A 15890-nucleotide genomic window follows, 5' to 3' on the forward strand; every position below is an offset into this window, starting at 1 on the left:
GCCAGCCAAACCCTCCCTAACCCGGACGACGCTGGGCCAATTGTGCGCCGCCCCATGGGCCTCCCTGTCACGGCCAGCTCCGACAGAGCCTGGGCTCGAACCCAGAATCTCTGGTGACACAGCTAGCACTGCGATGCAGTGCCTTAGACCACTGCGCCATCCGGGAGGCCATAACTCAGTTTTTAATAAAGAAATGTACAAATTATACATTTGTGACAGCTACACTACATATACAAAAGTATGTGGCCATCCCTTCAAATGAATGGATTTGGCTATTTCAGCCACACCCGTTGCTGACAGGTGTATAAAATCGAGCACACAGCCATGCAATCTCCATATTCAAACATTGGCAGTAGAATATCATTACTGAAGAGCTCAGTGACTTTCAACGTGACACCGTCATAGGATGCTAACTTTCCAACAAGTCAGTTCGTCAAATTTCTGCCCTGCTAGTGCTGCCCCGGTCAACTGTAAGTGCTTTTATTGTGAAGTGGAAACATCTAGGAGCAACAATGGCTCAGCCGCGAAGTGGTAGGCCACACAAGTGCTGAAGCACATAGCGCGTAAAAATCATCTGTCCTCAGTTGCAACACTCACAGCCGAGTTCCAAACGGCCTCTGGAAGCAAGTGTTTGTCGGGAGCTTCATAAAATGGGCAGCAGCACACAAGCCTAAGATCACCATGCGCAATGCCAAGCGATGGCTCGAGTGGTATAAAGCTCGCCGTCATTGGACTCTGGAGCAGTGGAAACGCTTTCTCAGCAGTGATGAATCCCGCTTCACCATCTGGCAGTCCGACGGACGAACCTAGGTTTAGCGGATACCAGGAGAATGCTACCTGCCCGAATGCATAGTGCCAACTGTAAAGTTTGGTGGAGGAGGAATAGTGGTGTGGGGCTGTTTTTCATGGGCTAGACTCCTTAGTTCCAGTTACATTTTTTATTATCGGGGGGGGTAGATCAGCTTTAAAATTGCGGATAGATTGCAGCTTCCGTCAATGTAATTGTCTGCATAATTTCCAATCCCCCATATATTTTTGGGGTAAATAATTATATATATATGTGGGTATATATACACTGCTCAAAAAAATAAAGGGAACACTAAAATAACACATCCTAGATCTGAATGAATGAAATAATCTTATTAAATACTTTTTTCTTTACATAGTTGAATGTGCAAAATCACACAAAAATAATCAATGGAAATCCAATTTATCAACCCATGGAGGTCTGGATTTGGAGTCACACTGAAAATTAAAGTGGAAAACCACACTACAGGCTGATCCAACTTTGATGTAATGTCCTTAAAACAAGTCAAAATGAGGCTCAGTAGTGTGTGTGGCCTCCACGTGCCTGTATGACCTCCCTACAACGCCTGGGCATGCTCCTGATGAGGTGGCGGATGGTCTCCAGAGGGATCTCCTCCCAGACCTGGACTAAAGCATCCGCCAACTCCTGGACAGTCTGTGGTGGATGGAGCGAGACATGATGTCCCAGATGTGCTCAATTGGATTCAGGTCTGGGGAATGGGCGGGCCAGTCCATAGCATCAATGCCTTCCTCTTGCAGGAACTGCTGACACACTCCAGCCACATGAGGTCTAGCATTGTCTTGCATTAGGAGGAACCCAGGGCCAACCGCACCAGCATATGGTCTCACAAGGGGTCTGAGGATCTCATCTTGGTACCTAATGGCAGTCAGGCTACCTCTGGTGAGCACATGGAGGGCTGTGCGGCCCCCCAAAGAAATGCCACCCCATACCATGACTGACCCTCCGCCAAACCGGTCATGCTGGAGGATGTTGCAGGCAGCAGAACGTTCTCCACGGCGTCTCCAGACTCTGTCACGTCTGTCATATGTGCTCAGTGGGAACCTGCTTCCATCTGTGAAGAGCACAGGGCGCCAGTGGCGAATTTGCCAATCTTGGTGTTCTCTGGCAAATGCCAAACGTCCTGCATGGTGTTGGGCTGTAAGCACAACCCCCACCTGTGGACGTCGGGCCCTCATACCACCCTCATGGAGTCTGTTTCTGACCGTTTGAGCAGACACATGCACATTTGTGGCCTGCTGGAGGTCATTTTGCAGGGCTCTGGCAGTGCTCCTCCTGCTCCTCCTTGCACAAAGGCGGAGGTAGCGGTCCTGCTGCTGGGTTGTTACCCTCCTACGGCCTCCTCCACATCTCCTGATGTACTGGCCTGTCTCCTGGTAGCGCCTCCATGCTCTGGACACTACGCTGACAGACACAGCAAACTTTCTTGCCACAGCTCGCATTGATGTGCCATCCTGGATGAGCTGCGCTACCTGAGCCACTTGTGTGGGTTGTAGACTCCGTCTCATGCTACCACTAGAGTGAAAGCACCGCCAGCATTCAAAAGTGACCAAAACATCAGCCAGGAAGCATAAGAACTGAGAAGTGGTCTGTGGTCCCCACCTGCAGAACCACTCCTTTATTGGGGGTGTCTTGCTAATTGCCTATAATTTCCACCTGTTGTCTATTCCATTTGCACAACAGCATGTGAAATTTATTGTCAATCAGGGTTGCTTCCTAAGTGGACAGTTTGATTTCACAGAAGTGTGATTGACTTGGAGTTACATTGTGTTGCTTAAGTGTTCCCTTTATTTTTGTTGAGCAGTATATATATATATAACCCACATACTGTACATACCCATACATATACATACATAAACATTCATACATATACACATATATACATACATACATACATACATACACATACCTACTTAGATATGCATACTTATTTTAGAATACACCTTTATTATTCCCCGCAAACCACCCTTCCCCCAATTGGAGTAAACTAATAAACAATAACACTTAGGCTTCTACCTACAGTTTATACATATTATAGACATTTTACAGACACAATCTATTTTACGATAGTTATATTTTGTTTGTTTTTAGTCCTTCCTCTATTTCTGATGTCCATACAGGTTGATTTCTATCTGTAACTGTGCTATTTCACAAAATTTCTGAACCTATATACATTTTACAGACCCCGTGTGTTTTACATTGGCTATCTTGTTATTAGTCCCACCCTTTCATCTCCATTCAACCCCTCCCATCTATCTCTTAAACCTGTTAGGGACAGACGTTCCGCTAGCGGAACGCCTCACCAATATCCAATAGTATAGCGTGGCGCGAAATACAAACACCTAAAAAATGCTATAACTTCAATTTCTCAAACATATGACTATTTTACACCATTTTAAAGATAAGACTCTCGTTAATCTAACTACACAGTCTGATTTCAAAAAGGCTTCACAGCGAAAGCAAAACATTAGATTATGTCAGGAGAGTACCCTCCCAAAAATATGTCACAAAAACCAAAACCACAGCTAAATGCAGCACTAACCTTTGATGATCTTCCTCAGATGACACTCCTAGGACATTATGTTATACAATACATGCATGTTTTGTTCAATCAAATTCATATTTATATAAAAAAACAGATTTTTTACATTAGCATGTGATGCTCAGAACTAGCATACCCACCGAAAACTTCCAGTGAATTTACTAAATTACTCACGATAAACGTTGACAAAAAACATAACAATTATTTTAAGAATTATAGGTACAGAACTCCTTTATGCAATCGCGGTGTCCGATTTTAAAATTGCTTTTCGGTGAAAGCACATTTTGCAATATTCTGAGTACGTAGCCCGGCCATCACGGCTAGCTATTTTGACACCCACCAATTTTGGCACTCACCAAACTCAGATTTACTATAAGAAAAATTGGATTACCTTTGCTGTTCTTCGTCAGAATGCACTCCCAGGACTTCTACTTCAACAACAAATGTTGTTTTGGTTCGAAATAATCCATAGTTATATTGAAATAGCTCCGGTTTGTTCGTTCGTTCAGGTAACTATCCGAAGGGTGACGCGCCGGCGCATTTCGTGACAAAATATTCCATTACCGTACTTCGAAGCATGTCAAACGCTGTTTAAAATACATTTTTATGCGATTTTTCTCGTAAAATAGCGATAATATTCCAACCGGGAGACGTTGTATCCGTTCAAACAGTGAATGAAAAAAATGGACTCGTCTCGTGCACGCGTGCGCCAGTGTCATTGTTCCCAGAAGGACCACTAACAAAAACCCCTGCTGTTTTTCGCCCAGAGACTGCAGAGCTATCATTCCACTTTCTGCCGCCTTCTGAGAGCCAATGGAAGCCTTAGAAAATGTCACGTTACAGCAGAGATGCTGTATTTTTGATAGAGAGTCTACAGAAGGACAAGAAATGGTCAGACAGGGCACTTCCTGTATAGAATCTTCTCAGGTTTTGGCCTGCCATATGAGTTCTGTTATACTCACAGACACCATTCAAACAGTTTTAGAAACTTTAGAGTGTTTTCTATCCAAATATAGTAATTATATGCATATTCTAGTTTATGGGCAGGAGTAGTAACCAGATTAAATCGGGTACGTTTTTTTCCGGACGTGAAAATACTGCCCCCTATCCCTAACAGGTTTTAACACCATCCATTTTGGATTTATATTTGCCATATATGTTTCAACTGCGCTGTGATGTATCACAAAAGTATCTACAGATTGTAAATTAAATAAACATTTTTGCTAAAACAATTATTATATTATTGATTGATTGACTATGGCTTTTCAAATCACCCAGTATTGCTATCTGCAGCGTTAGTTCTAGGCAAATGTTGCAATTCTTCAGCCATTGCTGGACCTATGACCAAAAACAAGCTACATGTGGACAGTACCAAAATAAATGATCTAATGACTCTGCCTCCTCACAGCAAAATCTGCAAAGCTGGGAAGATTGTATCCCCCAAAATTCTAACATTCTATTGGTTTCAAGAATTTTGCGTAGTAATTTAAATGGAAAAATTCCAAGTTTTGAATCCCTCGTTGTTTTGCGCCTCAATTCATAAACCATGTGCCATGGAATGGCTACATCGAAAATATCTTCCCAACTATTTTGCAATTTATATGGCACAGCTGTCAATATTTTGGTCCTTAAATGATATTGGTATATGTTTTTATTTACCACACTTTTCTGTAAACATTTATGTTCTTTAATGCAGGGCCACCTTCTACTTACTTACCTCTTCCATTTTTGTGGTAATGCTGCAATTAGTTGGTTGTAATTTTGGGTAGAGCAGACATTTCCATATGTCTGTGTTAGCTGCATGTGTGACATAACTCCACCAGTCCTATTTATGATATCATTCAGTAAAATTATACCTTTTACATTTCATCGAAAAATAATTTAATGGACCAAAAATGTGCTTTTCTTTCAAAAACAAGGACATTTCTAAGTGACCCCAAACTTTTGAATGGTAGTGTATATATATATATATATATATAAAATAAATAATTAAATACAGTAATATGAGATCTGTATATGAAACATTTAGCAGATGCGCTTATCCTGAGCGACTAAGTGCATTCATATTAAGACAGCTTGGTGAGACAACCACATATCACAGTCAAATATACAGAAAACAAATATTCCATTCCACCGAAACAATGGATATACAGCGCCTTCAGAAAGTGTTCATACCCCTTGACTTATTCCACATTTTTTTGTGTTACAGCTTAAATAAAATATGTATCAAATCTTTTTTTAAATCTCACCAATCTACATACAATACCCCATAGTAACAAAGTAAAAACAGCTTTTTAGAAGTGTTTGCAAATGTATTGAATAAAATACAGAAATGTCTCATTTACATAAGTATTCAAATCCCTGAGTCAATAGTTTGTAGAAGCACCTTTGGTAGTGATTACAGCTGAGTCTCTCGGTAAGTCTCTAAGAGTTTTCCACACCTGGATTGTAAAATATTTGCCCATTATTATTTTCAAAATTCTTCAAGCTCTGTCAAATTGGTTGTTGGTCATTGCTAGACAACCATTTTCAAGTCTTGCCATAGATTTTCAAGTAGTGTAAGTCAAAACTGTAACTCAGCCACTCACGGAATATTCACTGTCTTCTTGGTAAGCAACTCCAGTGTAGATTTGAATTCATCTCCCAGTGTATCGTGGAAAGCAGACTGAACAAGGTTTTCCTCTAGGATTTTGCCTGTGCTTAGCTCCATTATGTTTCTTTTTTATCCTGAAAAACTCTCCAGTCCTTAACGATTACAAGCATAGCCATAACATGATGCAGCCACCACTATGCTTGCAAATATGGAGAGTGGTACACGGTAATGTGTTGTATTGGATTTGCCCCAAACATAACACTTTGTATTTTTGACAAAATGTGAATTGCTTTGCTTTATTTTTGCAGTATTACTTTAGTGCCTTGTTGCAAACAGGATGCATGTTTTGGAATATTTGTATTCTGTGCAGGCTTCATTATTTTTACTATGTCATTTAGGTTAGTATTGTGGAGTAACTACAATGTTGTTGATCCATTCTCTGTTTTCTGCTCTCACAGCCATTTAACTCTGTAACTGTTTTAAAGTCACCATTGGCCTCATGGTAAAATCCCTGAGCAATTTCCTTCCTCTCCGGCAACTGAGTTAGGAAGGACACCTGTAACTTTGTAGTGACTGTCCAAAGTGTAATTAATAACTTCACCATGCTCAAAGTGATATTCAATGTCAATTTTTTTAACCCATCTACCAGTAGGTGCCTTTCTTTGCAACGCATCAGGAAATCCTCCCTGGTCTTTGTTGTTGAATCTTTTTTTGAAATGCACTGCTCAACTGAGGGCCCTTACAGATAATTGTTTGTGTGGAGTCCCGAGATAAGGTAGTCATTCAAAAATAATGTTAAACACTATTATTGCACATAGAGTGAGTCCATGCAACTTATTATGTGACTTGTTAAGCCAATTTATACTCCTGAACTTATTTTGGCTTGCCATAACAAAGGGGTTGAATACTTATTGACTCAAGACATTTCAGCTTTTCATTTTTTATTCATTTGTAAAGATTTCTAAAAACATAGTACCACTTTGGCATTATGTGTAAGGTGTGCATACTGGCGGCAGAGAAGTCAGATGCAGGAGAGCAAAAACTGTGTTTCCAACGACACAGTTTAATAATAAAACCCACCGGAAAACAGAACAATCAATAAATGGGTACAAAACCCGATGCCCACCAGACATAACATGCACAAGCACTTACAATAAACAATACTGGACAAGGACATGGGGGGGAACAGAGGGTTAAATACACAACATGTAATTGATGGAATTGAAACCAGGTATGTGGGAAGAGAAGACAAAACAAATGGAAAATGAAAGGTGGATCGGCGATGGCTAGAAGACCTGTGACGTCGACCGCTGAATGTCGCCCGAACAAGGAGAGGGACTGACTTCGGAGGAAGTCATGACATTATGGGGTATTGTGTGTAGGCCAGTGCAAAAAATCTAAATTTAATCCATTTTAAATTCAGGCTTTTTTTTAAATCTATTAATAACAAATCTGAGAGCAGTAATATTTTACACACACACGAAGGTACCATAAGTAATCATTTCTGATGAAAAAACACAAATGTGAAAAATGTGTTGATAGCGTTTTGGAAATAAACTCTTCTTATACTCCCCACAGCAATGAAGTGTGAGATATATTTGCATTTTGGCGTGGCCACAAGTTTGAGACAATGGGAATCTGTGGTCTGTGCATGTGAAATACAAAAACAAACACACACTCCAAAGCACACTCTTTTTTCATGGTGTAAGGCTGCCACGTGTCAGAAAAAAACTTGTCCAGCTAGCTGAGAACAACCAGATGCAGGGTCGATGGAGCTCCCAATCCACCCAACCCATAGACCATTGGAGCCCCTGGAACAAAGGAAACATACTCCCTGGACCTCAGCCAGTATTCTACTACAATTATAACAGATGTCTATAAAGAGTGCCTGTTTACTAATACGACTTTGTCACATTTTGTTATGGTAATAAATGCATTGGCTAACAGTTATAGGCCTAATGTTTACACAAGATTATACTAATGCTGCTTTGATCATTTAATTCTAATAGCCCGACAACTTGTTGTTCAATTTAGAATACAAGGTGCAGGGGAAATACATAGGCCAATGGTAAAATAGAAAATGGCCTTTAAATGTTTTATTATGGCAACCGAAAAGGAAGCACATGGGTAACCTATGTTAACACAAAGAACTAATGTCACTCCCGCCTCAACAGGGTTAGAAAGTCATCAATGAACATCCTGCGCCACCCCTTATAAAAATAAAAAGGGAATAGAAGAACAAACGCCAGTTTGACATCTGTAAAACATTTGTTCTCTCAAAGTTGAGATTTCCTCTGTCAACTCCCACAGTGCCAATTCTCGAAACATATTTTTCCTGGCTAGTAGTGGAAATATAAACAGTCATTTACACATCACAGCAGTGGAAATATAGTCTACTAAGATATACACCATGCGTGTCAGTGGTGTGCGTTTGTTGTTTTGCCTTCTCCTCCTCGGGCAATCCACATTCCAACAGACCTCATCTAAGAAAAAGGGCGGAAAGAAAGGTAGGACACATATTTTATCTCTATGTGGAAAGAATAATATTTTTTTTTATAAATGCTCAATATGTTTGAGTCAATGTTAGTTTATCATTTACTTTGGGTAGATAAGAGGTTGAGCACAATACTGCACAACCATGAACCATCCTCCTTGCTACAGTTTTAGTTGTAAAACTTTGTTGATTCTTCTCCAATTTCTTCAACATAGATGCTGAAAATAATGCTGCCATTGAGGAGCTGAAGAAACAGATTGATAACATAGTGCTGGAGTTGAATCTATTGAAAGAGCAGCAAGCCTTGCAATCAGGTAAGGGATATGTTACTGTTGATATTGAAAATGTACTCTAATCTCAGTGAAGCATGAGTGATCTGGTTGTCCTATTATATTGTGGTGCCCTAAAGTGATCTTAGAGACCACTTCACATGACAGGGAGCACCTGTGCCCTGCAACAGGGAATGTATTGCATTGGTCAAGGGAAGTTGTTTAGTCTGCATTCAATTTGGGGTGTTGCCTTAACATGAATATTTAAAGTACTAACAGAAGAATATGTTATGTTCAAACAGTTGGTCTCGATTATAAAGTATGCCCATAAAGCATGCATGTATTGATATGTACAGTGCCTTCAGAAAGTATTCATACCCTTTGACTTGTTCCACATTTTGTTGTGTTACAGCCTGAATTTGTTTGTTTGTTCTCATCCATCTACACACAAGACCCCATAATGACAAAATTATGGTTTTAGAGATTTTATCACATTTATTGAAAATTAAATACAGACATATCTAATTTACATCAGTATTCATACCCCTGAGTAAAACATGTTAGAATCCCCTTTGGCAGCGATTACAGCTGTGAGTCTTTCTGGGTAAGTCTCTAAGAGCTTTGCACACCTGGATTGTACAATATTTGTGTCACGGATCCCCCCGGTACTGCTGCTCATTCCGTTCACCAGCTCCGGAGGTCTACGTCACCGGCAATCTAAGCGTCACTGAACGGGATTCATTACCACCAACCCCGGACTGTCTTGTGTGTGTATATATATATACACACACACACACAGAGGGCACATATATATATGTGCCCTCTGTTCTCCATTGTCCTTGTCGGTTATTGTTACCATGTCCGTTGGTCTTGTGAGCACCTGTGCTGTTGCACTTGTTTTACGGGTCTCGTCCCGTGTATTATTTAGGTTTACACCTCGCTCTTTTGTTTGGGGCGAGAAAATTAAACCCCCTATTATTTAAATTCAGGCTGTAACACAACAAAATGTAGAAAAAGTCAAGGAGTGTGAATACTTTCTGAAGGCATTGCATGGCAGTACAATACATATGAACGGATCTGAGAGCCACAGTCTCTGCTATTATCTTGTATTTTAATCCAACGTGTTGTGGATATTGGGCTGTAAAAATAATCCAACTATGATATACATTTTCTTACAGTTTGCCTGAAAGGCATCAAGATTATTGGCAAGTGTTTCCTGGCTGACACCGCTAAGAAGATCTACCACACAGCCTACGATGACTGCATTGCTAAAGGGGGCACAATCAGCACCCCTTTGACAGGGGATGAGAACGATCAGCTCGTCGACTACGTCCGCCGGAGCATTGGCCCTGAGGAACACATTTGGCTGGGCATCAATGACATGGTGACCGAGGGGGAATGGCTCGACCAGGCGGGCACCAACCTGCGCTTTAAGAACTGGGAGACTGACATTACCAACCAACCAGACGGTGGACGTACCCACAACTGTGCCATCCTTTCCACCACTGCCAATGGAAAGTGGTTTGATGAGAGCTGTCGTGTTGAGAAGGCGTCTGTTTGCGAGTTCAATATCGTCTGAGAGCCAACCACTTTTGTTCAGTTGTATCAGTCTTAACATCTACACTATATGGAAATATAATGCATGCACAATAATCTTTGTAATATCTGGATTATAACCTGTCTCAGCACTGAAATGTGGAAATGTGGAACCAACATGATTAAAAGAAACCTATATTACACAAAAAAATCCATTGCTGCAAGGTATGCTGCACTGTTTATACGTTAATATTTTGTGTATTTTATTAGGATCCCCGATGGCGACAGCTAGTCTTACTGGGGTCCGACAAAAAAACGAAAAAGACATTACAGAAAAAATACTTTACAATTTACATACATGTAAAAAATATTAACATGTAGTGTGCGTGTGTGATTGCATCTATCATTTACACATACATGTCAGTACATACACAACAAGTAGGTCACATGGGGGATAGGCGTTGTGAGGTGTTGATTTATTCAGGTTTTTTTAAACCAGGTTTGCTGTTCACTTGTGCTATATGAGATGAAAGGCAGTTCCATGCAATCATGGCTCTTTATAATACTGTACATTTCCTTGAATTTGTTCTTTACATGGGGACTGTGAAAATAACCCTGGTGGCATGTCTGGTGGGGTAAGTGTGTGTGTCAGTGCTGTGTGGAAGTTGACTATGCAAACTAATTGGAATTTCCAACATATGAATGTTACTTATAAAAACAAGAAGCGATGCAGTCCTTACTCAACTCTTAGCCTAGAGAGACTGGCATGCATATTATTGATGTTAGCACTCTGATTACAATGAAGAACAAAACGTGCCGCTCTGTTCTGTGCTAGCTGCAACTTAACTAGGTCCTACTTTGCAGCACTTGACCATCTGACTGGGCAATAATCAAGATAAGATAAAACTAAAGCCTGCAGGACTTGCTTTGTGGAGTCTGGTGTCAAAAAAGCAGAGCATCTCTTTATCACAGACAGACCTCTCCCCATCTTTACAACCATTGAATCAATATGTTTTGACCATGAAAGTTTACAGTCTATGGTAACACTAATTAATTTAGTCTGCTCAACTTGCTCAACAGCCACACCATTCACTACCAGATTCAGCTGAGGTCTAGAACTTAGGGAATGATTTGAACCAAATACAATGCTCTTAGTTTAAGAGATGTTCAGGACCAGTTTATTACTGGCCACCCATTTTAAAACTGTCTGTAACTCTTTGTTTAGGGTTGCAGTTATTTCACCATTTGTTGTTGTTGACGCCTATAGGGTTGAATCATCAGCATACATCGATGCACAGGCTTTGTTTTTAAAATAATACCCTCTCTGTTCTATTAGATAGATAGCTCTGAATCCACGATATGGCAGAGGTTTAAAAGCCATAACACATACGTTTTTTCAACAACAGGCTATGGTCAATCATATCAAAGGCTGCACTGAAATCTAACAGTACAGCTCTCACAATCTTCTTAATATCAATTTCTTTCAATCAATCATCAGTCACTTGTGCCAGTGCAGTAAATGTTGAGTCCCCTTCTCTATACGCATGCTGAAAGTCTATTGTTAATTTGTTTACATAGACATTTGCTAAGAGCTGGCAGCAAGCTGACACAGTAGATTGACTGTTAGAACCAGTAAAGGCCACTTTACCGTTCTTGGGTAGCAGAATGACTTTGGCTTCCTTCCAGGCCTGAGGACAAACATTTTCCTCTAGGCTCAGATTAAAAATATGACATATAGGCGTGGCTATAGAGTCAGCTACTATTCTCATAGCTTTTCCATCTAAGTGGTCAATGCCAGGAGGTTTATAATTATTGATAGATAACAATAATTTTTCCACCTCTCCCTCACTAACTTTACAAAATTCAATCTTACAATGCTTTTCTTTCATTATTAGTTTTTTATGCATGAATACGATGGCTCACTGTTTGTTGTTGGCATTTTCTGCCTAAGTTTGTCCATTTTGCCAATGAAGTAATCTGTCACGCCTGCTCCCGCTCTTCCCCCCCTGGCGCTCGAGGGCGCCAGGCTCCCCAGCATTACGCACTCCTGGCACCATCATTACGCACACCTGCCTTCCCCCGTCACGAGCATTAGCGATTATTGGACTCACCTGGACTCAATCACCTCTGTCATTACCTCCCCTATATCTGTCTGTTCCCCCACTCTGTTCCCCGCTTCAGCATTGATTGTCATATGTCCTTGTATACCTGTGTGCTGACGCTGTTCCTGTCTTGTTCCATGTCTGTTCCGATTAAATGTTTGACTCCCCGTACCTGCTTCTGTACTCCAGCGTCGGTCCTTACAGTAATCATTCAAATAACTGGCAACATCAAATGGTTTTGTGATGAATGAGCCATCTGATTCAATTAAAAATGTAGTTGAATTTGTCTTTCTGCCCATAATTTCATTTAATAAAGTACTCCAAAGTTTTTTTTTCTCCATAATTCTTTATATTATTGATCTTGCAACTACTCTTCCCGGGGTCCAGCAAAATTAAGGCAGTTTATATAATATTATAAACATTACAATACATTCACAGATTTCACAACACACTGTGTGCCCTCAGACCCCTACTCCACCACTACCACAAATCTACAGTACTTAATCCATGTGTATGTGTGGGTGTATAGTGCGTATGTTATTGTGTGTGTGTGTGTGTGCAGGTGTCAGTGCCTATGTTTGTGTTGCTTCACAGTCCCCAATAAGGTGTTTTTTAAATCTGTTTTTTAAATCTAATTTTACTGCTTGCATCAGTTACTTGATGTGGAATAGAGTTCCATGTAGTCATGTCTCTATGTAATACTGTGTGCCTCCCATAGTCTGTTCTCTTGTGGGGTATGCATGGGTGTCCGAGCTGTGTGCCAGTAGTTTAGACAGACAGCTCTGTGCATTCAACATGTCAATACCTCTCTTAAATACAAGTAGTGATGAAGTCAATCTCTCCTCCACTTTGAGCCAGGAGAGATTGACTTGCATATTATTAATATTAGTTCTCTGTGTACATCCAAGGGCCAGCCGTGCTACCTTGTTCTGAGCCAATTGCAAGTCCTTTTTTGTGGCACCTGACCACACGACTGAACAGTAGTCAAGGTGCGACAAAACTAGGGCCTGTAGGACCTGTCTTGTTGACAGTGTTGTTAAGAAGGAAGAGCAACGCCTTATTATGGACATACTTCTCCCCATCTTAGCTACTATTGTATCAATATGTTTTGACCATGACAGTTTACAATCTAGGGTTACTCCAAGCAGTTTAGTCATCTCAACTTCCTCAATTTCTACATTATTTATTACAAGATTTAGTTGAATCATATCAAATGTTATTTGTCACATGCGCCGTAGACAACAAGTGTAGAGCTTACAGTGAAATACTTACTTACAAGCCTTTAACCAACAATGCTTTAAGAAGTTTTAAGAAAAAATAATAATAAGTGTTAAGTAAAAAATAGATAAGTAGAAAATAGAAACAAATAATTAAACAGCAGCAGTAAAATAACAAGCCAGGCTATATACAGGGGGTACCGGTATAGAGTGAATGTGTGTGGCCACCGGTTGGTCGAGGTAATTGATGTAATATGTACATGTAGGTAGAGTTAAAGAAACTATGCATAGATTATTAACAGAGAGTAGCAGAAGCATAAAAGAGGGGTCTGGGTAGCCCTTTGATTAGCTGTTGAGGAGTCTTATGGCTTGGGGGTAGAACCTGTTATGAAGCCTTTTGGACCTAGACTTGGCGCTACCAATACCACTTGCCGTGCGGTAGCAGAGAGAACAGTCTATGATCAGGGTGGCTGGAGTCTTTGACAATTTTTAGGGCCTTCCTCTGACACCACCTGGTATAGAGCTCATCTGTAGTGCCTTGCGGTCGGAGGCCAAGCAGTTGCCATACCAGGCAGTGATGCAACCAGTCAGGATGCTCTCGATGGTGCAGCTGTAGAAACTTTTGAGGATCTGAGGACCCATGACAAATCTTTTCAGTCTCTGTTGTGGAATAGGCTTTGCCGTGCTAGTTTGTTGGTGATGTAGACACCAAGGAACTTGAAGCTCTCAACCTGTTCCACTACAGTCCGTCGATGAGAATGGGGGCGTGCTCGTTCCTCCTTTTCCTGTTGACCACAATCATCTCCTTTGTCTTGATCACGTTGAGGGAGAGGTTGTTGTCCTGGCACCACATGGCCAGGTCTCTGACCTCCTCCCTATAGGCTGTCTCATCGTTGTCGGTGATCAGGTAGTAAAGGAGAGGACTGAGCACGCACCCTGAGGGGCCCCCATGTTGAGGATCAGCGTGGCGGATGTGTTATTCCCTACACTTACCACCTGGGGGCAGCACGTCAGGAAGTCCAGGATCCAGTTGCAGAGGGAGGTGTTTAGTCCCAGGGTCCTTAGCTTAGTGATGAGCTATGAAGGGCACTACGGTGTTGAACGCTGAGCTGTGGTCAATTAATAGCATTCTCATGAATAGCATTTTGTCCAGGTGGGAAAGGGCAGTGTTGAATGCAATAGAGATTGCATCATCTGTGGTTCTGTTGGGGCGTTATGCAAATTGGAGTGGGTCTAGGGTTTCTGGGATAATGGTGTTGATGTGCACTATGACCAGCCTTTCAAAGCACTTCATGGCTACAGACATGAGTGCTATGGGTCGGTAGTCATTTAGCCAGGTTACCTTTGTGTTCTTGGGCACAGGGACTATGGTGGTCTGCTTGAAACATGTTGGTATTACAGACTCAGTCAGGGACTGGTTGAAAATGTCAGTGAAGACACTTGCCAGTTGGTTAGTGCTCGGAGTACACGTCCTGGTAATCCATCTGGCCCTGGGGCCTTGTGAATGTTGACCTGTTTAAAGGTCTTACTCACATTGGCTACGGAGAGCGTGATCACACAGCTGGTGCTCTCATGCATGTTTCAGTGTTACTTGCCTCAACGCGAGCATAGAGGTTATTTAGCTCGTCTGGTAGGTTCGTGTCACTGGGCAGCTCGCGGCTGTGCTTCCCTTTGTATTCTGTAACAGTTTGCAAGCCCTGCCACATCCGACGAGCTTCGGAGCCAGTGTAGTACGAATTATGGTCAGATTTGCCAAATGGAAGGCGAGGGAGAGATTTGTATGCGTCTCTGTGTGTGAAGTAAAGGTGATCTAGAGTTTTTTTCCCTCTGATTGCACATTTAACATGCTGGTAGAGATTAGGTAGAATGGATTTGAGTTTCCCTGCATTAAAGTCCATGGCCACTAGGAGCGTTTTCCAGTTTGCTTATGGCCGTCTACAGCTCATTGAGTGCGGTCTTAGTGCCAGCATTGGTCTGCGGTGGTATATAGACAGCTACGAAAAATATAGATGTAAACTCTCTTGGTAAATAGGGTGGTCTACAGCTTATCATGTGATACTTTACCTCAGGCGAGCAAAACCTTGAGACTTCCAAAGATTTTGTGCACCAGCTGTTGTTTACAAATATACAAAGGCCGCCACCCCTTGTCTTACCAGAGGTATGTTAGCTGTATATTAATCATGTCGTTATTCAGCCACGACTCGGTGAAACATAATATATTACAGTTTTGAATGTCCTGTTGGTAGGATATACATGCTCGTAGTTTGTCTATTTTATTATCGATTGATTGTACATTGGCTAATAGGACCGA

General features: G+C 41.3%; 1 protein-coding gene across 1 annotated transcript; it reads left to right on the forward strand.

The window, feature by feature from the left end:
* The first annotated feature begins 8351 nt into the window (after positions 1 to 8351).
* Positions 8352 to 10462, forward strand: clec3ba (C-type lectin domain family 3, member Ba). The gene is given in 3 exon segments (NM_001141272.1): positions 8352 to 8468; positions 8671 to 8769; positions 9903 to 10462. Coding segments are annotated over 3 exon segments (597 nt in total). The 5' UTR covers positions 8352 to 8371; the 3' UTR covers positions 10304 to 10462.
* Positions 10463 to 15890: the final 5428 nt, after the last annotated feature.

Source organism: Salmo salar, chromosome ssa05, assembly GCF_905237065.1.
Source record: "Salmo salar chromosome ssa05, Ssal_v3.1, whole genome shotgun sequence".
NCBI classification, from domain to species: domain Eukaryota; kingdom Metazoa; phylum Chordata; class Actinopteri; order Salmoniformes; family Salmonidae; genus Salmo; species Salmo salar.